At 37.0% G+C, this 23,534-nt stretch overlaps 1 protein-coding gene across 1 annotated transcript in view; it reads right to left on the bottom strand.

Moving 5' to 3' along the window:
• Positions 1-23,534, bottom strand: part of TENM1 (teneurin transmembrane protein 1) — a 497,338-nt gene that overhangs the window by 356,873 nt on the left and 116,931 nt on the right. The window contains exon 2 of the mRNA XM_037988761.2: positions 12,847-13,087. Within this exon, the coding sequence (XP_037844689.2) occupies positions 12,847-13,087 (241 nt within the window). The remainder of the gene's footprint in view (positions 1-12,846; positions 13,088-23,534) is intronic.

The following is a 23,534-nucleotide window of genomic DNA, read 5'->3' as shown; positions in this document are numbered from 1 at the left end:
ATGGTAATGGAAATATTTGTTATGATTCACTGGATAAGTAACTTCGTAGTAAATGAAGTTGTTAAGAACTTGTGTTCTCTCTTGTTCAAAACCATACATCTCTGTTTTAAATATAGTCTGGTATAGGAACGTGTATAAGTATATGGTGAGGGAGGGCAAAATGATGGGTACAGAGATTTCACTAAAATTTAATTTTTGTTTGCTATGCTCATATATTGCATCAATCAACTCATTTTTAAAAATTCCCTAAAACATATTTAGATTCACATTTGCATTGCTAAGTAAATCTTCTCCATATTAAAATCAGATTTCATCTCACCTGTGGTGAAACTTTCTTTCCTTATAAAATGAAACAAATTATGTTTGCCTATGGTTTTATTTGGAAATGAAACTGAGAATAGTCAGTCAAAAAGCATGTTTAAAAATAATACTGCCACCAAAGTAACTAGAAACTGTATCACACTGATCTCCAAAGTATTGTTCTTCACTGCCTAAGCACAATAGACTTATATTTTTACTCTCAACATATAAAATATATTTTAAGACTACAGCATTCTCTTTCATGTAAATTTAACACATTCCACATCCATCATGTGGTGTAGGCTGAAAAGCTTGGTTGAGCTTGGTTAAACAGGATTTATAGGTCATAGATTAGTTCTACAGCGTCTTTTCCTGTCTTAAAAAGAATCTTTAAATCTGTGGCTGTAGATAGATTTTTGCTAACCTCTGTGCTGTTAAAGGATTAAAGCATGAGATACTGTTGGATCTAAGCACTGCATATGTACATTCTGAGATTTTTTTTTCTCCAGTCATTATTGAAGGAAAAAAATTATGTCTCTATTTTTCCATTGCAAATGTCCTAGAAAAAAACTACTTATAAATGTTAGGTGGATTTTAGCAGTGCTGTATAATAAAGACATATTACTGCTGCTGGAGAACTTACATTTATTGGTTAATATTTAAAGGATATTTTTCCATAAATAAATCACTGCAATCACCATTAATGAATATTTCCTCCAAATGATTATTTTTTTCCCCAAGATAGACACTAGCTCTGCAAGTATAGTAACACATATTGGTCATACAAATTTCATTTCTGTTTCCATTCCTTGCCAAAATCTCCTTCGCCAATGGCCCTGGCTCTTCTTTTATAAAAATAACCCTGTAGACTCCATTTAATTGTCACATTGGCCTAAAGCCAGCAAGGGCAGTTAGCCTCATACCAAGCTACAGCCATCTGTCAGAATATGCTAAAAATCAATGAAGATGGTTGTTACTTGCACTCTCCTGCCCCGGCATGATTCCTGCATACAATTCTGATTTGTCTTTGTGAACTGAAGTGGTCATGTTAATCCCAACTCCAGGTTTTCTCTAGTGTTGATAATCACAGCAAAACCTTTGAGTAAGATTCATTTTGGTAAATAGATCATGATTACTATCCATTATCATCATTCTGAAAAAATAATTACCATCTAAGATCAGGCCAAGCAAAATTAGTTATCTTGAACCAACACTTGGCCGAAAATTATCATGAGTAATAGAATATCAAGTAGACTCTGAGTTAGGAATTTGAATTGGGGGACAGCAAAGAGAGTAAACAATAGTAAACAAAAATGGCTGCAATTCCACTTAAAAGTGAACCTGGATGAAGAGGCTGAGAAGCAAAGGGAACTATTCCAGTGCTTTGCAGCAAGGGGGCTGTGTTTGAATTACTGACAGAAATAAGCACCTCTTCAATTAATTGAGTGTTAAAGATAGGTCAATCTACTTGCACATAATTTCATGGACAGAATGAAAAAAACATTCTATAGAAAAGAAGGAAAGCAGTAAATCATGATTGTGAGAAGCTAGAAAGGAATAAAGCCAGTGCCAGGGGATGGACATGGGAAGAGAAAGAGGAAAGGAAACTAAAATGAGGGTGCAAATTTCATGTGCGGTATGAAATAATACTTGTAACAACCTTATAAAGTGAGTGCTATTAACCCATTTTTAAGTTCAAAAAACTGAAATTCAGAAAGGTTCAGTAATTTGCCTAAGCTCATACAGCTAATAAGGAGCAGAATGGGACTTTGAACCCAGTTCCATTGTTTTCTACAATCCAAACTCTTAACCAGTCTCACAGCATTTTATCAAGCAGGCACAGGACTGTGCCATCAAAGCCATATGATAGCTTTGGGATTGAGGCTCATGCCACAGGGAAGAAAAAGAGACTTTCTTAAAAAAAAAAAAAAAAAAAAAAAAATCAAAGAATAAAAGGATCTGCAAACTCTAGTATATCTGAGGATGGGCCTCTGGATAAGGAAGGATAATATGGAAGTTTAACAGCAGGAATTTTAGTATGAAATTTAGATTTTTGGCTCATAGCTTGAGAATGATAGGTTTTCTTTTTTTTTTTTTTCTTTTGAAAAATTTATTGCGATTTTGGAAATGTCTCTTCCTGATAATCTGTTGCATTAGTTGAGGGTGATAGAAATCTAATAAGGTACAAATGTGGAAAATAAGTGAAAATAACAAGTTCTAGATAGATTATAGGGTATTTATTCACAAATACTAAAGGTGACATTGAACAGAGTCATATCATTCTGACACTAAATAATATTCTTCTCAATTGTCAAAATGAGGAATGATAGGTTTTCAATTCCAGAATGGTTATCTCTCATTAGTACTAGAAAGAACATGCTTGCTCACAGAGTAGCCAACCTGGTCAAGAGTATTTAAATGGCAAATGAAGGAAAAGGGAGAGAAATAGTAAAAAGAATAGTGCCTAATAACACTTAGATAACTGGTGACTATGCACAACTTTGATTGTGATATGTTCTTCCCAGAATGCCCTTTCCTCCATTTTTCATGTAACATCACCTCATGATTCTAGAACAACATGATTTTTAGGCCATTTTCTCGGGGAAATTTCGACTTTTCCCCCTTCTACCTACCTCAACACTTCCTTAATCTCTACTATTCCTACTTTGGTTAGATCTACCCCCATCCAAGGGTTCTTACCTTGGGACTACTTAAATATAACAAAACACTTGTGATGGTACTGTTATTTATTTACCTTTGCTTCCCCTACTACAGAAAGTCAGTAATGCATAGTGGTTGAATATGAAGATGCTAGACCTACAGCCTGGGTTCAAAGCCTGACCTGGATCTGCCATGTCCTACCTACGGGATTTTACAAAGTTCCTTAACCTCTCTGTACCTCAGTTGCCTCATCTCTCAGTTGAGGATGGCAATACTAAATAGTACGTATCACATAGGTACTAGCATACGAGTTAAAGAAGTTGATTCATAAGGGATTAGAATACTGCTTGGCATATAGTAATGCTGTATATTTAGCTATCGTTATTGTTACTAGTACTAAACCATAAATTTCTGGAATACAGGGATTTTCATTCCTCATAGAAGATGCAGTGCACCAGGAATAATTAGTAAATGCTTGCTGAATGCCTCGCTGTGCAGGACACACTCAGTAATCCATAGACTGGGAAGTATATGTGAATACTGGATGTTTTTACAGCAGATTAAAGCTAATGTGTCTCTCTGAATTGTAGTAACTCTGAATTCGTCTACTTGCCAGCAGGTCTGTGCCAGTCTATTATACTGAATTGAAAATGTAATATTTATTGCACACTTTCTATGTGCCTGGCTCTGAGTAGACATTTTTGTATATTATCTCATTCAGTTCTGAAAACAGCCCCATGAGGTAGGGTCTGCCATTTTTGACACAAAACAAACAGGGAAATTCAGGTCTATGGAAGTTATGTAATGTGTCTAAGTTCACAATGACATAAGTAGTTTAGTCCAGGGATGTTGGAGTACATATGCTTGCACACATCACCCAGCCTCTCCATCTTTGGCAATGTGCCCATCTTTCCAGATTGCAAAAAACACTCTGCCCCCAAAATATAATCTAGACGTTGGGAATTCCGAGAAGGAGGCTTGGAGAAGGAGATAGCAAGGCTGACGTTTGAGTAGGGGAGGGCTCAGGGCAGGGCCGAATCCTCAATGTACTAGGTAGACAGGGCACTGTTTTTCTGAATAACAGAAGGTAGGCAGCAAGGCACAAGGTGTTCTGAAGATTGATCACAGGGCAGTCTTAAAAAGCCTCACAGGTATGTATCGTCAAAATGTGGGAGAGGGGGGATGGTTCTGATGATTTGGAACATGGTGGTGAAAGAGTATATTCTATTCTATTTATTTATTTATTTATTTACTTATTTATGTAGAGACGGAATCTCCCTCTGTTGCCCAGGCTGGAGTGCAGTGGCACAATCTTGGCTCACTGCCACCTCTGCACCGTCCCCCCACTACCTCCCCGCCATTTCAAGCAATTCTCCTGCCTCAGCCTCCTGAGTAGCTGGGATTACAGGTACCTGCCACCACACCCGGCTAATTTTTGTATTTTTAGTAGAGATGGGGTTTCACCATGTTGGCCAGGCTGGTCTGGAACTCCTGACCTCAGGTGATTCACCCGCCTCAGCTTCCCAAAGTGTTGGGATTACAGGCGTGAGCCACTGGGCCAGGCCAAGTATATTCTATCTAAAAGCATGCTAAGAAAGGCAGTAGAATGATGTTGTATGTGTTTACTTTGAGGAAATCATGAATGAAAGGGTAGAAATACCTTTAATTAGACAAAGATAGAAATAGGGACAAAAAGTAAAATAATCTCTTGTGTGGAGATTATTGCTATTACTATTACTAATATTTATGGAGTGCTCATTATGTTCATGGCTGCTCTAAGCACATTGCAATTATGAACTCATTTAATGCTCACAATGGCCAATCAGCTAGGTTTTACTATTATCCTTACTTTACAGATGAGAAAACTGAGACATGGTGATGATAACTGATATGCCCAATGTCACATGATTAATAGGTAGTGGATCGGAGAGTCTATAATAAGCCACTTGGCCAGATGAAGACAATAGATGCTGGTTCTCCACACAGATCACAAAAGTGTCATAGGAGGAAAGGGTAGTGAACATGAATGATTTCAACTCCATAAACATCTGCTAGTTGTATCGATTTGCAAAAAGCAAATATATGGCAAGTTCCCAAATTCTTGTGTTAATGACTACACCTCCCAAAAGGTAGAGAAAATCAGGAAACTTGCCTCTCTGACTGACTTAGGAAAAGAGAAACTGGTGAGTTGAAGGTAATAGGAACCTTTAGAGGAAGTGAAGTATTTTATCTTAGAGTCCATAAGTACCTTATAAGGCCAAAATCCCAGACTTTTGGAAAAGAGCTTGCTGAAGTAAAGTAGGTACAATTTCATGCCCTGGGATACTCTAATATCAAGATGAATTAAGAGAGTCGGGAAGTTATTTTATTTTATTTATTTATTTTAACCTGTTGAAACCAGTGTCTGTACTGGGTGTTCTCCATTCACATTCAGTTTGGATTTCTAAAGAACAGGTACTAAAATAAAGGGATAAAAACCAAAAATAAATAAGTTTAAGAGGGCACGATGAAAATAATGCTAAGAAGAATTATACCCCAAATGAGCCTGAGGCTTGAGAAAAAAACTGCTGAAGATGACAGAAAAGTGCTTTTTAAAAAATATATTTAAACCAAGAAGAGCAAGGGTAGGAGAGACACGAAACCCATGAAATTGTTATTGGATGACCAATATCTGGGAGGCCTTCTCAACTACTGTACTAGTTTTCTTTGTGAAAAAGAATGATGATAGAATTGAAATGGTAAAATCAATATCAGTAACCATAAATTGAAGCTAAAATAGGCAAAACAGTCATTAAAAGGCATTTGGCTGTTCTATAATAAATGAATTAAAATTCTATCCCAGAGTAGTGAGAGGTCTTGGAGATTGGATTACCTTGTCACAGTTGCTAAAGTTTTAGCAACTGTAGTGTGGGTGAAGTGTGACAGGAGACTGGAGACAGCAAACATTGGCTTTAGTTTTCAAAATAAACAGGAAGCATATGGACTCCTTAGACTAGACCAAGAAACAGGTTGATTAAATACAAAATTCTAGAACAGGTTAATAAAAGCACAATTTGTGAGTGCTTAGGAAAAAAGTAGTAACCACAGAAGGCAGTATAAATTCTCTAAGCACAAGTTATCTTAGACAATCTCATTTCATTTCTATTCTCGATATGGTTATTAGGTTGGAAGATCAATAAGAATGTAAGCATACTATATCTGAATATCAGCAAAGCATTTGACAAGATCTCTCATAATATGGCTATGAACAAGATGGAGAAATGTGGGTTGTTAGTAAAAGAATGTTGCCTAATAGATAAATGTCACCAGTGGCATGCACAGAGATCTGACCCTAATCTGGTCCCATGTAACATCTGTATCGATAACTTACATAAAAAAGAGGGAAACATACCTAATAAGCCTACAGATGACACAATTCTGAGAGCAAAAGCAAATAGCTTGTATGGTAGAATTTGAACTCAGCAACATCTCCACATGCTGACAAGATGAAATCAAATTAGGCCAAATCAAGGCTCCAGATATATTTCCACTGGTATCTTAAATACCAAACACAAAATTGAAAAAGAATCAACTATGTACTTATAGAATAAATGAAACATGGTTTAGCTTCAGAACATGTTAAAAAGGCTTTGGGGTTTAGTTTCGAGTGTTCTCAATGTGTATGGATAGTGTCATGTGGCCACCAAAAAAGCTGATACTGGAGTAGACAGCATTAACCAAAATACATAATTAGAACAAGAGAGGTGGCTAATTGCTGGTCATAGCATAAAATCCCCAGTGAATCAGTCAAAATGACTGACTGCTGAGAGTCCCATCTAAGGAACATCAAATCTGCTCCCAGTCCTTCCTCAAGGGACAGCCATAGATGGCCATGTTGTTGCTTATTTTAATCACAGGACTTTTCTCTCCCCATAGCCTCAGTTGACTGTGAGAATAATTGGCAGGGCTTGCCAAAAAACTGAAACAGAGTCTGCTATAAAAGGGATGAACTGGGTTAATCAAATTCCCTCTTAGGGTTTTGAGCCTGCAGTGACCAAGATAATAACGCAGTCAGCAATGGGACATGCAGCTGAAGGGATGAGGTGAGAGGTGTGAGGAGGTACACTTGGAGTCATGTGGTGCAGTGGAGACCAGACATTGTTATGAGATAGTAGAAACTATGTGGTATACAAAATAAATATTGAGCTGATGGAAAGAATAAGCTATTGGACAAAGAAAGAGAGAGGAGCAAAAATGCAGAGAATTGCTGAGTCTTATTAATGCTAGAGATCTACAGGCTTTGCCTTTCCTTTGGGGATTGACCAGAGTTTCCCATGTTCTCAGGGACTGATAACACATACACTGAAAAGATGTTCTCAATTACTCGAGGCAACCTGAATGTCTTTGGCTTCTTGTAACCAGAGAGCCTAATAAGAACCCACACCTGCATTCAGCCTTGAACATTACATTTCAAGAGCAGTTTGGACAAACACACTTTTAGTGTGTTCTAAAGGAAGAGACCAGGAAGGGAGATTGGAAACCAATTACTGTGAGGAACAGGTAGAAGGAACTGGGGAAACATTTAGCACAAAGAAGAGAAGACTCAGAAACAGTGAAGGGCTGTCAGTTGTAAGGGGAATTTTACTTATTCTGTGGGACCCTAAAATTAGATTTGAGAAAAATGGGCAGAGTTAAGAAGGGATAGATTTTGGTTCAAAAAGAACCTTCTAGTAGTTGTTTGAGGTGGAGTGAAATAACTTAGTCAATTACCTATTCCGGAGATATTTATGCAAAGGCAAGTGGCCACTTAGTAGGGATAGTAATGTTACCTTTTCGTTGTGTAGTGCTTTACAGTATGTGAGGCACTTTCTACTATGTTAGCTTGATTTTCCTAATTAGGAAGGCAGGCATTTGTATATTCATTTTTACAGATGAGGAGGCCGAGGTTCAGACAGGTTCTGTTACACAGTTCATGCATAAGTTCCTGGATACTCACAGTTACCTTTATTGACTACATGAGAAATGAACATTTTAAAGGATATATTTGAATAATTCTAGTTGATCAAGCTAATAACGTTTCTGGCTTTTAAAAAATCATCATTGTGATGCTAAATATATATTCAAATATACTAAAAAGGTACTCTGTTCACTCTCACATGAAAACTTATGTTCTTCTCTGTGTCTTAAGAAACTGAGACCAATTAATACTTTCCTTGCATAGATACAGAAGGTCCGTGGGTGCAGTTTGTACAAACATGCCTAGATGTACACTTCAAATAAGAATAATTTTCTCTCTCCATTTGCCTGAACCCATTCCCCACTCTCTCCCAGATTTCCTGTTATTTGGCTTTATAGAGGAAAGGAGTGTGTTTGCTTGTCAGAACTGCTACTTAACCATATTGCCCTGCTGTTTCCTCAGCTCTCTATCACTAAGCTCTGCAAATGAATTAAAAGTAAAATGAGGAAATAACCACTGTTTGAAAACTCCTTGAAGAAGATATACATTGTTCTTTGCATTTTACCCTTTACTCACCTTCCCCTTTCAATAAAAAAAAAAAAGAGGAAAGAAAAGAAAAGAAAAGAAAAGATACAGGGCTGGGCACGGTGGCTCATGCTTGTAATCCCAGCACTTTGGGAGGCTGAGGCGGGCAGATCACAAGGGCCGGAGTTCAAGACCAGCTTAGCCAATATGGTGAAACCCCGTCTCTACTAAAAATACAAAAATTAGCTGGGTGTGGTGGCGTATGCCTGTAGTCCCAGCTACTCTGGACGTTGAGGAGCCGAGATCTTGCTACTGCATTCCAGCCTAGGTGACAGAAGGAGACTTTCTCAAAAAAAAAAAAAAAAAAAAAAAAAAAAGAAAGAAAAGAAACAGAAATCCTATCACTAGTTCAGTTCTAACTGCGTTATCATCACCATCAGGGCTGACTGCTATATTTTTCTCTTGGAATATAGCAGAAATCACCCTTTATGAAACCATTTAATCTGGTAAGTGATGGATGATACTGTTTCCTGGACATGGGTCATAGTACTTCCAGTTTGTTGATGGTGACATATTCTCTGATGCCATGGTTGGTATTTAATTTAATATGCTGCTAAACAACAACAACAACAACAACAACAACTGGTCTTATGAGAGTTGACTAGTCCTTCTCTTTCCATTCCAATTCCCAGAGATCAGGTTAGAAGGTGATACCAGACATTGTTTATCAAGCGGTATATTATGCCCATTTTTTACATAGAATGTCTTTAGAAAAAGTTTCTGTAAATTGGATAGCTATAGGCAGAAGGAAACTGGACTCCTATCTCTCACTATATACAAAAATTAACTCAAGATGGATTAAAGACTTAAATATAACACCAGAAACTATAAAAATACTAGAAGACAACCTAGTAAAAAACTCTTCAGGACATTGGCCTAGGCAAGAAATGTTATGACCAAGACCTCAAAAGCAAATGCAACAACAACAAAAAATAGACAAATTTGACTTAGTTAAGCTAAAAAGCTTCTGCATAGCAAAATAAATAATCAACAGAGTAAACAGACAACACACAGAATGGGAGAAAATATTTGCAAACAACGCATCCAAGAAAGGACTAACATCCAGAATCTATAAGGAACTTAAACAAATCAACAAGAAAAAAATATCCAAAAATTCCTGTTAAAAAGTGGGCAAAGAATATGAACAGACATTTCTCAAAAGGTGCTATATAAGTGGTCAACAAACATGAAAAAATGCTCAACATTACTAATTATCAGAGAAATGCAAATTAAGACCACAATGAAATACCATCTCATACCAGTCAGAACGGCTATTATTAAAAAGTCAAAAAACAGCAGATGTTGGTGAAAATGTGGAGAAAAGGCGATGCTTATACACTGTTGATGGGAATAAAAATTAACATAACCTCTATGGAAAACAGTATGGCAATTTTTAATAGAACTTCCATTTGATTCATCAATGCATTTCTGGATATCTACCCAAAGAAAAATAAATCATTATATCAAAAAGACATCTGCATTCATGTGTTTATCACAGCACAATACACAAGAGCAAAATCATGGAATTGACCTAAGTGTCCATCAATGAATAATTGGATAAAGAAAATGTGGTATATATACCCCACAGAGTACCACAGAGCCATAAAAGTAAATCATGTTTTTTGCAGCAACATGGATAGAACTGTAGGCCATTATTCAAAGTAAGCTAACTCAGTAACAGAAAACCAAATACCACATGTTCTCACTTATAAATGGGAGTTAAACAACGGCTATTCATGGACATAAAAATGGAAATGATAGACCCTTGGGACTCCTAAAAAGGAAAGATGGGCGGGGAGTGAGGGTTAGAAAATTACCTATTGGGCACAATGTTCACCCTTTAGGTGATGGGTACACTAGAAAACCAAACCTCACCACTGCACAATATATCCAGTAACAAACATGCACATGTATCCTCGAATCTATAAAAATAAAACAAAAATAAAAGTTTCCATTGTAGAACTAAGTAAGGCACACAAAAAAACAAGGGGAAGTCCTTGAATTTCAAAGAAAATAGAATGCTATGTTCTATTAGTTCATGTTTTTCTTTTTATTTATTTACTATTTATTTATTTATTTATTTATTTATTTATTATTATACTTTAAGTTCTAGGGTACATGTGCACAACGTGCAGGTTTGTTACATATGTATACTTGTGCCATGTTGGTGTGCTGCACTCATCAACTCGTCATTTACATCAGGTATAACTCCCAATGCAATCCCTCCCCCCTCCCCCCTCCCCATGATAGGCCCCGGTGTGTGATGTCCCCCTTCCCAAGTCCGAGTGATCTCATTGTTCAGTTCCCACCTATGAGTGAGAACATGCGGTGTTTGGTTTTCTGTTTTTGTGATAGTTTGCTAAGAATGATGGTTTCCAGCTGCATCCATGTCCCTACAAAGGACACAAACTCATCCTTTTTTATGGCTGCATAGTATTCCATGGTGTATATGTGCCACATTTTCTTAATCCAGTCTGTCACTGATGGACATTTGGGTTGATTCCAAGTCTTTGCTATTGTGAATAGTGCCACAATAAACATATGTGTGCATGTGTCTTTATAGCAGCATGATTTATAATCCTTTGGGTATACACCCAGTAATGGGATGGCTGGGTCATACGGTACATCTAGTTCTAGATCCTTGAGGAATCGCCATACTGTTTTCCATAATGGTTGAACTAGTTTACAATCCCACCAACAGTGTAAAAGTGTTCCTATTTCTCCACATCCTCTCTAGCACCTGTTGTTTCCTGACTTTTTAATGATCGCCGTTCTAACTGGTGTGAGATGGTATCTCATTGTGGTTTTGATTTGCATTTCTCTGATGGCAAGTGATGATGAGCATTTTTTCATGTGTCTGTTGGCTGTATGAATGTCTTCTTTTGAGAAATGTCTGTTCATATCCTTTGCCCACTTTTTGATGGGGTTGTTTGTTTTTTTCTTGTAAATTTGTTTGAGTTCTTTGTAGGTTCTGGATATTAGCCCTTTGTCAGATGAGTAGATTGCAAAAATATTCTCCCATTCTGTAGGTTGCCTGTTCACTCTGATGGTAGTTTCTTTTGCTGTGCAGAAGCTCTTTAGTTTAATGAGATCCCATTTGTCAATTTTGGCTTTTGTTGCCATTGCTTTTGGTGTTTTAGACATGAAGTCTTTGCCCATGCCTATGTCCTGAATGGTACTACCTAGGTTTTCCTCTAGGGTTTTTATGGTATTAGGTCTAACATTTAAGTCTCTAATCCATCTTGAATTAATTTTCACATAAGGAGTAAGGAAAGGATCCAGTTTCAGTTTTCTACTTATGGCTAGCCAATTTTCCCAGCACCATTTATTAAATAGGGAATGCTTTCCCCATTTCTTGTTTCTCTCAGGTTTGTCAAAGATCAGATGGCTGTAGATGTGCGGTATTATTTCTGAGGACTCGGTTCTGTTCCATTGGTCTATATCTCTGTTTTGGTACCAGTATCATGCTGTTTTGGTTACTGTAGCCTTGTAGTATAGTTTGAAGTCAGGTAGCATGATGCCTCCAGCTTTGTTCTTTTGACTTAGGATTGTCTTGGAGATGCGGGCTCTTTTTTGGTTCCATATGACTATTAGTTCATGTTTTTCTATGTCAATATAAAGTTGTAATTTTTGATTTAAGAAAGTGACTAGAAATGATGAGTAATTTCTTTGTTACTTGTATCTAGTGCTAAAATCTATCATGATCAAGGGACCTATAACTGCAAAGAGTAGAACTTTTATCACGACAAAGCTCTGAGGAATGAATCTAGAAAACTAAACATGTGAAGAAAAACAGGCAAACTTTTTTGCTCGAAAGACCAAAAGCTTAACCCTAAAGGCAGAATTTAGTGTTTAAATGTACACATATACTTCCATTACATGAGGCTGATCCTTTTATTTTTTTAAATGTTTAAAGGCAGCTTATTTTTTCAAAGAATCTTACAATAAATAAAATAGGAATGATCACTCCTCCTCCAGTTGTGTTTGGGTTTTCCTGTAATACTGTAGTTTTTTAAACCAAGGGACAATTGCGTTTCACTTTGAGGCTTCAGTGACAGCTTAGATAATTGCTTTGTTTTATGTTTTTGTGAATATGTGACAGCAGGGTGTTTATGTATCTGCGGCTTCATCTTTTCACGTGTATCTGCTCTGGTCTGTGTCTGTGGCTGGATCTAAATGTGTGTGTCTGTTTGCACATCTGTGCCTGTGAAGGGGTCTTCCTTTTTGCCCATGCATCTGGGTATGTATCTGTTTGTGCATTTGTGTGTCTCTGCAGATGTGTGTGATGAAATGAGTTTCTGCAATCAGTGGAACCATCCTCTGCCAATACTTAAGTTTAGTGGGATCAATAATAGCTTAAGTACCTGGTCTCCAATGGTATGTTGCTGTTCAAGACCCAGCTGTTATGCAGATGAACTGAATCCTGCGTGCTGGTTGGGGGAGCTGGAGCAGCTGGGCTGGGCTGGCTGCGGGTAGTCATTGATCTCCTCTGAAGAGAGTCCGCTGCAGGGGGTGGCTTCCTGGCACAGGTGCAGGCATGAGGAGGCGGAGGTGGCGGCGGGAGGGGTCTGAAGGTGAACTGGTTGTGTGGGCTGCTCTGCACATCTAAAGAGAAGAGAAACACAAAATAGAGACTTACTCTCCCACTTGGCAGTCAGGGAAACTAGCACGACAGACTTACCAGGATTTCAGATAATAAAACCTGTGGAGTGAGGGAGGTTGTTCAGTCTATCTGTAAAAATGCCACTTAACTTACAAAGGCACGTGCAGCATGCTTATGAAATTTAAAACATTTGCAGTTGCATTTACATATAAATTCTTTAGGGCTATAGCAGCTAAAAAGTAAATGAGGCCGCCTCACACCATTTGTCATAGTTTCTGCTACTGAACAAATAAATCATTAACAAGACACCAAGTTACAGAATAGAAGTGAGCTGATTTCCATCAGTTGCAAAATTCTCACTTCAGAAAATACTAGCAAAAGGCACAAATTTGTTGCAAGGAAGATCATTTGGCACTTCAAATAAAAATATAAGGCCACCTTCTGGCTTACGCCAGGAAAGGATGTGAGCTTGCCTATACAGGAGCAAATCCATATTTTAGAAAAACAGCTCACGAGTGTGTCACTTGGCTGTGTGAAACTAATCTCTTTGCCAGCCGCCCCCCCCCCCAACTTAGAGTGTTATTTGTAAAAGGTAGGCTAAAAGGAGTTTGTTCAAGTTGTTATACATATTTCCATGGCCATACAAAGCACAGTCTGCACCTTTTTCCCTTTGCCACACCTTTCTAGGAGCTCTGCCATGTTAGCAGCAGCTTAGGCAGCAGGGAAACAGATTTTTTTCTGCTTGTTTACAGAGGGGCAGCCTGGGACAGCGGTCCTCAGGCTTCTGTTGTTGCTATTGTTTAGTATTTTTCCACTGTTTTCCTGACAGGCACACGTAAAGACAGTGAGTTAGAATTTGGCCCATGAGAAATACCCCAATTAAACCCCTTTAAAAAGAAATCACTATTGTAGCTGATAGCCACCTCTCTTCCACAGGAGAAACATAATAGATGTCAAGTGATTTCTTGTAACACCAGCACCTTCTAGATAAACTTTGTAGACAGCATGGCTTTGTCCCACCTCCCAAATGACTGAGAGTTGAAAAGCAGAAAAACGCCAGAGGCTTTCGATGCCTAGCAAAGGGCTCAGCTGGTTTGTGCTGAGGCCCACTTTGCAGTGGCTGATCACAGAAAAAAAAAAAAATCACTTCTTTCAATCTTTTTACTTCAAACTTGAATTTTAAAGACATTGGCATGGTTTTTATTTTTAAAAACAATATTACTCTCCCAAGAGCATGACAAATTCTTGGCTGTATTTTCTAGCACAGGTGGCTCTCCCTTTAAATAAACTCACTATATGAAAATCTGAATTGTACAAAAGATAGATAGAGAAGGGAGTGGTGATCATTCATTTTATATAAAGGATTCCTTTAGATGGTCAGCTATTCTTGTATATTTAAAAAGAACTAAAATGCTTCATGAATTTCCTAAATCACCCCCATTATTCCAGGCCCAGCTCAAATCCCATGTCCACTAAAAAAAAATCATCACAAATACTTAACATCTCATTAACTTTTTTTAAACCTCTGGGCTCATACTTATAACCATAACTAGAAGTGTGCTTTCCATTTTGGGGACTCAAAGAAGCACAGAATGTTGAAACCCAAAGGACTCTGGAGATGCTCTCATTTTGCAAATGAGAAAACAGGTCCAGGGTCACTTGGCAAGTTAGTGGCATGGCCAGGACTAGGTACTCACATCTCCTGACTCTCTGGCTAATGCTTCATTCCCTGTATTGCAGATCTCTGTAATATGAGTTCTCTTTTCCCTCATAAGATTTAGAGACAAAGAATTGTCCACATTTTCTTGATTTTTCAGTTAGGTTTATTATGTCCACTTCTCTCTTTGACCATGACTCCTTAAATGTAGAAAGGAAGGCACTGTGGTGTAATGGTATGCAACACAGCATAGTGGAAAGTGCAGAGGACTTGGACTGGGATGTATGGCAAATCTGGGTTTAAGTTCTGCATCCACCCTTTAGAAGCTTTAACCCCTCACTTGTAAAATAAGGATAATAATAATAATAATAATCCCTTTTCCTAACAATTAAATTTAATTCATGTAAAATGCGCTTGAACATGCATTTTGTTGACTATTTGTTTATTGAATGTAATAAAAGTGTAAAAGTATAAAATTATAAGACTGGAAGAAATCATAGGGATCATCTAGTTAAGCTTGCCTCTCTCCACTCGCCATTTTACAGATGAGAGATCCAAGACCCAAAGAGGTGAACTGACTTGCTCAAGGTCATTCAACTTGTATACTTTTTCCTGCCCATGCCAGATGATTCCTTTACTCTTTTTCTCCACGTGCTTTTGTAAATTAAGTGACATTTTAACAGATAGACTGAACTTAAAACTCTCCCCCACCCCCACAGGTTATGTTATCTGAAATCCCAGTACTCTGCCCAGCACTCTTTCCGTTATGGTATTTCGGAACATAAACATGACTCTCTTCTATGACTTTAACATTTACTGGTTTTGCCATAAATTTGACCCCTGTGTTGGCAATATTATAGCATCCCCATCACATCCTATGTGTTTTGTCTTTTCTCCCAAAATAGACTGCATGTTTCTTAGAATAAGGTTTCCTTCTACTTCTCCTGTATGCTGTATGACATTGAGCAAAGTTCTGGGTACAGAGCAAGATCTCTAAAATCTTTTGCTAGTAGAAGAGGGATTGACTGGATCATGGGACCCAGATAACCACCTTCTGTGTTTCCTTTGGCTCTCATTCTGTTGTAGCCACTTGCTATCTATTCAATTGACAGAGAAGTAGTTTTTCCCCTTGAAGATCTTAGTGGAATGCCTCCCAGAGCTATGACAAAGGACAATGATACTCTGAAGAAGGTACTTAAAATGATGCCTCTTCACGATGTGAAAAAAGCACCAGTGACACACTACAGATCTACTGTCTAATGCCACTCGTGGGAGAGCACTTAATGACCCGAGGGAAGGGAGGCAAAAGGTGGGAGTTCAAGGTTAGAAGAAGAGGAGTCAATTTGAGGTCTTGTGTTCAGAACCCCTCTAAACAACATGTGTGACAGCTACTAGCTTAATCAGTAGGGGTTTCTGTCAGCACAGCTGTGCAAGAGAACGGGTTTCTCTTCAGTACAGTTGCTCCAAAGAAAAAGAATATCTCATTAACATCTAGATTTATTTCTTGCTAGATTACCTCAAAATCTTTGCAACTCTATTATGAAAAATGATAAAAATTTTACTTCATTGAAAAGTGCAATCATAGTATTATTATAACATTTCTGCTGCAGGTAGAATGGCTTTATCTAGTCATTTAGATTATCTACATATAATGCATATCCATATAATATATATGGATATTTTGATTTTTATCTATTTTACTGTGTATTTTTATTTCCACATTTCAAATATATGGAAGTTTCCCTACTAGTTCATATTGTCTTTAAACGCTTTCACAATATTGGATTGTTGCACTGAGTGGAATACGTCCAGACCTTAAGCCTTTATGAAATGCAAATGATCTCAGATTCATTCTCCTTTTCACCTCAGGAAAAAGATGGGGAATGCACTTGTTCCCTCCCATATGAAGTAATTTAATCCTTGGGCTCCGGGAAATGGGATTTCCCAACATTAAACACTAATGAAAAATACATTAGTGTTCAGCGTCAGGAGCTCTAGAACACCAATTCCAGGGGTTTGAAAGTCACATACACTCACTTCCAAATATACGTGGCAACCACGCACTTCTGTGCCTGAGAGAGAGGAAGGCAGAAGAGGGGAGTGGTGATTATGCAAATGTAGATATCCAGACATACTTACAAAGCTTTCTGAAAATAAATTAAGTTTTCAGATGGAAAGGTCTAATTCACATAACATACTTGGATAGTAGCCAGTTTCAGGTCTGAGGTCCTAAAATAACTTGGTAAGATAATTTCTCAGGAGCAAAATTCCTCCAAACTGTAGATCTGAGACATTTTAAGTGTGGCAGAGCTGCTAATAGAAGTATAAGCCTTCAGAAACAACATCGCCTCTGTCTCCAAAAGGTAAGTGGAAGAAGAAATGTGTCACGCATAGTTTTCCCCCCCGCCTTTTCTTTTCTTTTTGCCGATAAACCTTATTTTGGATAATGTGTTAGAGAAAGTTTTCACAAGAAATTAGAGTATCTCTGCTCAGAAATACTGTGGCATCTTATCAGGGTGTCTATCAGGGTGTTTTGTCCCTTGCATTTCATTAACACATACAGTCAGTTCGGCTACAAGACAAAGCATGCATTTCTGCAATTCACTGCACTATGCAAAATCACACATAACCAGAGGGTTACGGAAAAAATGAAGTTAGGGATGCAACATTCAAAAACATAATCAATGACACATTAAAAAAAGGAACCTAATAAGAATGACAGCATAGTTTTTCATATATTAGTGGTTAAGGGATACACAAATGCCATACCAAATATGACACTTTATCTTGTGAAAGTGGATGTCAGAAGAGTTGTAAATTGTGAGTTATTGTGAAATGGTGAAAAGGAAAGTTATCTGACTAGGACGGAAAGTTCTAAATACCAGATGTAGATGGGACAGGCTCCTATCCACATGTGGTGAGCTGAAATATCTGATGGATATTTCAGGTATATACATGTGCCCATTTTGTGTATTCTTATGCAGTTCATTCTGCTGTATGCAGTTTTCTGCATTCATCTAGTGCTTTTAACAGATGGAATTGTGCATATGCAAACGCAAAATTAGTCTTAAGTTCAAACTGTTCTCAAACATCCCAATACCAAGGGAACAAATTAACCTTTATAAAACAAGCACTATAGCAGCATTGGCTGTACATGCAAAATAATTTTCTGTAGTTGTTAAAAATGAATATTGTCAGTATTACAGTAATGCCAAATAGATAATTTTTCTTGAAAAATTTGAGCAAAGTAGATACATGGCTAGTTTTTCTGAAATCCATGTACTAAATTGATCATTCTTTTCTTTAGTGACACTCTGACAGTACCTTCCCTAAATATGTTTTTTTCCAAGGTTACTATGCAGTGTATGTTGTCAAAAGGGGCACATATATTCCTATAGCTCTAGAAAAAGGTCACAGAGAGTCAGAAATCACGTCTGTACTTCCTGGTCTTACTACGTGTTTCATTATCTCATTGGCCAAGACTAAGGGTAGCTCCACAATTCTTTATCTACGACTATGGAATCAAAGAATCTCTGAAAAATGAGTTTGTTTTTCCCTAACTCATTGGGTGACAAAGCCTGACCTGAAATGCTTTGAGGATACTTGTGGTCTTAACTTATTTATCTAATTTCATAAATTTTGGTGGCAAAGCCTGACCTGAAGGGATCTGAGGATATTTATAGTCTTCATTTATTTATCTTATTTTGCGAATTTTCATACATTTAGCTATGAAAGTATTAATGCATTTTATTAAGGGGTGCTGGCCCATACCTCACTCTGGGTGGGTGTATATATAATATACAGTATACGTACAGCAGCACCTTTGTAAAATTTGAAAAATTCTAAATTCTGAAAAACGTGGACCCCAAAGGTTTTGGACAAGGGATTATGGGCCTCTATTAGTATTTAACCACCTTCCTGAGCTCTTATGAGGCAATATTAATTAATGTCTCTGAAGACCATATAATCTACATGTGCAAAGAACATCAGAGCACCAAGGGTTATTGCCATACTACTTATGTCAGATCTCTCAAGGCCAATTAGAAGCCTTTGGTTCCTGAGGTTGTTTTTCTGAGCTGCTCTCCCCTTCTAGGCAGGAGTAGAGGTAAAAGGAAACAGGCTTAAAACAAAGAGAAGATATTTTCTTAGTAATATTAATTATTACTACTAACTGAAAATGTATGTTACTACTTAATAGTATTTTACCTGTCACAAAGAGCTTTTGTAACTAGTGAGCAGGTAGTTTTAAGATTTGCATGTTATGGCTAATATCCATTAACTTCATAGTGCTCAATGATCATCAAATTAGACTTAAGTGTATCTGGCTATGGACATTTCTGTTCTCAACCTCGTAATTGTTATTAGAGGCTCAAAGAATAAAAAAGTAAGAAAACTGATTTTCAGAAGAAAATAAACAATATAGTTTATCACTTTTCTGGCTCAAATAATACTGCTTTAATATTAATATACCAACATCCTTTATTAAAAGCAGATTTATCAGTTAAATAAACCATTGGATTGAGAATGTAAAATAAAGTCTATTCAATAGCTAATGCTTAATAAATACTTATGCATAAATGGGCATGTGCATGAGTGAGGCACAGACAACAACAGAAAGAGTCAGAAGGAGAGAGAAATAGAGAGGAGATTTCAAAACTAAAGCAGATGACTGCAGGAGAGCAGTCACAGAGGCTCTGGGGGAAAGCTAACAATAAATTACAATGTTTTCTAGTTTCCATGGGCTCAATCTGGTTCTGGATTACTGCATTCTGCATGGCTCCCACAGCCCTGGATACTATTTACTGTTTTTCAGATTGTCAAGTACATCCCTTTGAGGACTTTGAATGGCCCTCTCACTAAACCAGCAGGTAAGATACAGTATGCTGTGTTAATTTCTGTCAGTTAGGTTGATCTTTGTTACAATCACTGGAAATAAAGGTCAACAATAAAGCACCTACGAGCCTTTGACATATTTGTGCTGAAATTCATGTTTATATTTTAGTCTCTCTATAAGCTGATGCTCATCTTTAGAGGGAGTGCTTGTCTACTTCCAGAAAGTCCAAATTTTCTACTTTCTAGTTTAATTAATCTCTTTTCCTGTTCTCCAATTTGTTGTGCAAGCACAACAATTAGTCAAAGATTCACAAAGCAGCCCTCGTCCAGCCCATTTCTTCCTGTCTCTATTATAGAGGGAATCCAACTGTGCTGTACACTGTATTGGCTTTACATAGCACAATCAGCCAACCTCAGGCATAATACTCAATATTTCCGCCAGTAAGTGGCTGGTTTGTTAACTCAATCAACTCTCTGACATAGGTTAAGACAAACAATCCAGGACTTTACAATCAAGAAAAAAAGGGAGGGCTGTGGTAAATGCCATTTTGTTTAAATTATTGTAGTAATTGCTCAAACTACATAATTTTCTTGATTGTGAAAATACAAGATGGATACATCTCTGCTAATATTTGCAGAGTAGTCTGGCAATGTTTAAAAAAAAGAACAATGAAGCCAATATATTTGTTATCTTAGAAAATTGTCATTTTTCTAAGTAAAGTGGTAAAGAGCTCTACTTTATAGTACAATTTGGAATTTTACATGCCAATATTTAAACATTAGTATATAGTATTAGTTAGCAATTAAAATTAGTGGTTGGCCAGAGCCTTTTCACTATAGCCTTGAAAGAAACTGTTATCTGTTATGTACCCTGAAACATTAAGTAGAAAATTGCCCTGTTTTATCTTATGTTGACAATGATATTGTGGCTTCTGTTATGAGCCAGTGAAGTATATCAAAAAGAAAACATAAAAAAGTAATGATCCTTAAAAATGTCATATTTAGTTTTTACTCAAACTAAAGTTTTATGTAGGTATTTCAATTATTTTCAATCTTCAAGTTCATTATTTATTTGCAGGTAGGTAATGGAGGGTTATGAATTAATTGGCAGTGCATCATTTAATGAATTAGCTAATAAGAGATATCCTGAATATTTATAAAGTTTTCATTTTCAGGGCTTTAGTTTTATTACACTATTACAAATGGTCACCCTGTATTTGTTCAAAAAGCAAGGAATGAAAATTTGTTCCAATGTTATTTATAAAGATGAAACTCAATGTTTGAAGATGTTTGAAGCACAAATCAAGAAAACATTACAACTGTGTAAAGTTTCAAGAAAAAATATTTTTCAAGCTACCATATGTTAAATAGTGAGGGCACACTATATTAAGAATAAATGAAAACAAAAAGCAAAAGTCAAAAATTCTAGAGTATAAAAAAAGCATAGAGGCTAGGGAAACCTTGGAAAGGTTTCACCCTTGTCCAATTTTTTTCAAATAAAAGCTGAAGAAAATGTTCTCGTAACCACCGTTGTCTGGGTATTTGGCAAGAAATATCCCCTGTACTCCATAGTTCCTCTTCACCAGCACAACTTTAAGAACAAAGGGCACCCATGGACACCTAATGGAGTGATGGAGAGGAACCCTGGCATCTGTACTTGGGAGCTAAACAAGTACATATTCCTCATCTGGGATAATGGGAAGAGATGGCACTATTATAGCAGTATTCACAAGACCCAGAGGATTCTCAAATTTCACTCATATTTTGGCCCTTTGCTCAACTATAGGATCAAAACATGCCAATGTTTTGCGGTCACCTATTACTACAATAGAGGACTGAAATTCACAAATTATTTATTTTTAAAAAGTATAGATGAGTGGATTCAGGGTGATGCCTCTAATAGTGCCACTCTCACTGAGTTGCATTTGGATGTGCTTTCTTGGATGGGAAAGAAAGGGGTTGGGGTTACAGCTAGTGACAGGAATTGGGTACAACTCTGATCTTATAAGCAATTGTCATAGGTGATTTTCATATCCATATGCTCGTAAAGTGATTCTACTCATACCATGGGAGGGACGAAAGTTTGCTTATCTTTCCCCTCTGAACAACAACAAAAAAGGAAATAGGAAGGATTAAAAAAAGAAGTCCTGGTATTCTCATATGAGCAACATGTACATGTTATTCAAATGTGTTGGGGCCAAAACATTTTTTTGTTTTCAGAATTATGATCTTAATGATTGCTGGTAGAACACTACTGGCTTCCACCAATCTTTCTGTCTGACATCTAATGGGCTACTGAGAGAGCCTCCTAAGAAGTATGAGCAGGAAAGTAGCAATTCTGTAGGAAGGAGAGAAAGTTTTATTTCCCCTCTTGCATTGAAGCTATGCATACACTTGTCTTGTATCAGGATCTGAGTCTGAATCATCTTTATATCTCCCACACACAACCAATAACTTTATTCAATACAAGTTTATTATTTTGTTTATTTACAAATCTAATTAATTTGAGTGAATTCAAAATTTTAAAGTTTGAATTCAATCAAGTTTTATTTTATAAAAAAAGTTATAGCAACTCTGGTGGGTGAGAGTGTGTTATGATGCCAAATAACTGATTTGACTGAATTACTCACATTCCTAACAGCTGTTTTGGCATTGTGTGGGCACAGCCTGTATCTGAAAAGTTTTCTGCTTGAAATGTTCATTGATTGATTCATTATTACAAATTTCCATCTTCTTGTTTTTCAACATGGCATTTTAGTGAAATGTTAAATAGAGATATTTTTGGGAGATATGCCAAAATTACGACCTATTACTAAGCCTATCTTATAAACTTCGCTTATGCTAAGCTATGCATATTTAAGTCATTTTATTTTTCCTTCAAAATCTGATTCATTTTCTCAATTACATTACTGCTTATCTCCCTGGACTCACTCCAATTTAACTAGGTCTTTATGGTTCCCCAAACAAAATGCAACATTCGGGATGAACATCACCCAGAATACAAAAAAGTTATCTGATAAATTCTTTTGTAATGATGTCTTTTCACATGTAGCCTCAAACTATGTATAGATTGCACTTGAGACTTCATTAACTAGAATATGGCTAATGAAGTTGTGAGAAGGCAGCTCAATTAGGAAATATACTGATCTATTGATATAGATGTGTCTGCTAGTAGATCAAGTGAAATGTCTATCAAAATAAGCAAATTAGGCCGGGTGCAATGGCTCAGGCATGTAATCCCAGCACTTTGGGAGGCTGAGGCAGGTGGATCACCTGAGGTCGGGAGTTCGAGACCAGCCTGGCCAACATAGTGAAACTGAACTACTAAATTATGGAATTTAGTAATTTTGTACAAAAAACATACAAAATTAACTGGGCATAGTGGCACGTGCCTGTAGTCCTAGCTACTCAGAAGGTTGAGGCAGGAGAATCGCTTGAACCTAGGAGACAGAGGTTGCAGACAGCCGAGATTGCACCACTGCACTCCAGTCTGGGCGACACAGCGAGACTCCATCTCAAATAAATAAATAATAGAAAAAAGCAAATTAGTGGAATCTGCTAATATGATATTAGAATGAATTGAACAACACTGAATACCGGTACTCCCCTCCAGTGAAATGAACATAATGTATAGATGCCTTAGGAAAATGAAAAAAATTAGCTCATCTCAAGGGGAAGAGAGTCAGCTTGCATAAACGAAGAAAAAAATGAAAACACATGTTAATGAAACTATGAATATATGAGACTGCAGTAGTAAATATAGATGGAAATCCTAGAAATTAAGAAACGATTTCATAGGTAGTGATTAATAAATATGTCCTTTAAGCAAGTATTGGGTTGGTATAAAAGTAATTGTGGTTTTGCCATGGAAAATGATGGCAAAAACCTCAATTACTTTTGCACCAACCTATCTCTTAAGCAATTTATTTCTTAGTTAAGTTCATTCAAGTAAGTTTTTT

The sequence above is a fragment of the Chlorocebus sabaeus genome, chromosome X (assembly GCF_047675955.1).
Source record: "Chlorocebus sabaeus isolate Y175 chromosome X, mChlSab1.0.hap1, whole genome shotgun sequence".
Taxonomy (NCBI): Eukaryota; Metazoa; Chordata; class Mammalia; order Primates; family Cercopithecidae; genus Chlorocebus; species Chlorocebus sabaeus.
Note: the sequence above shows the minus strand (reverse complement) of the source record. Positions and strands in the feature narration are given on the sequence as shown.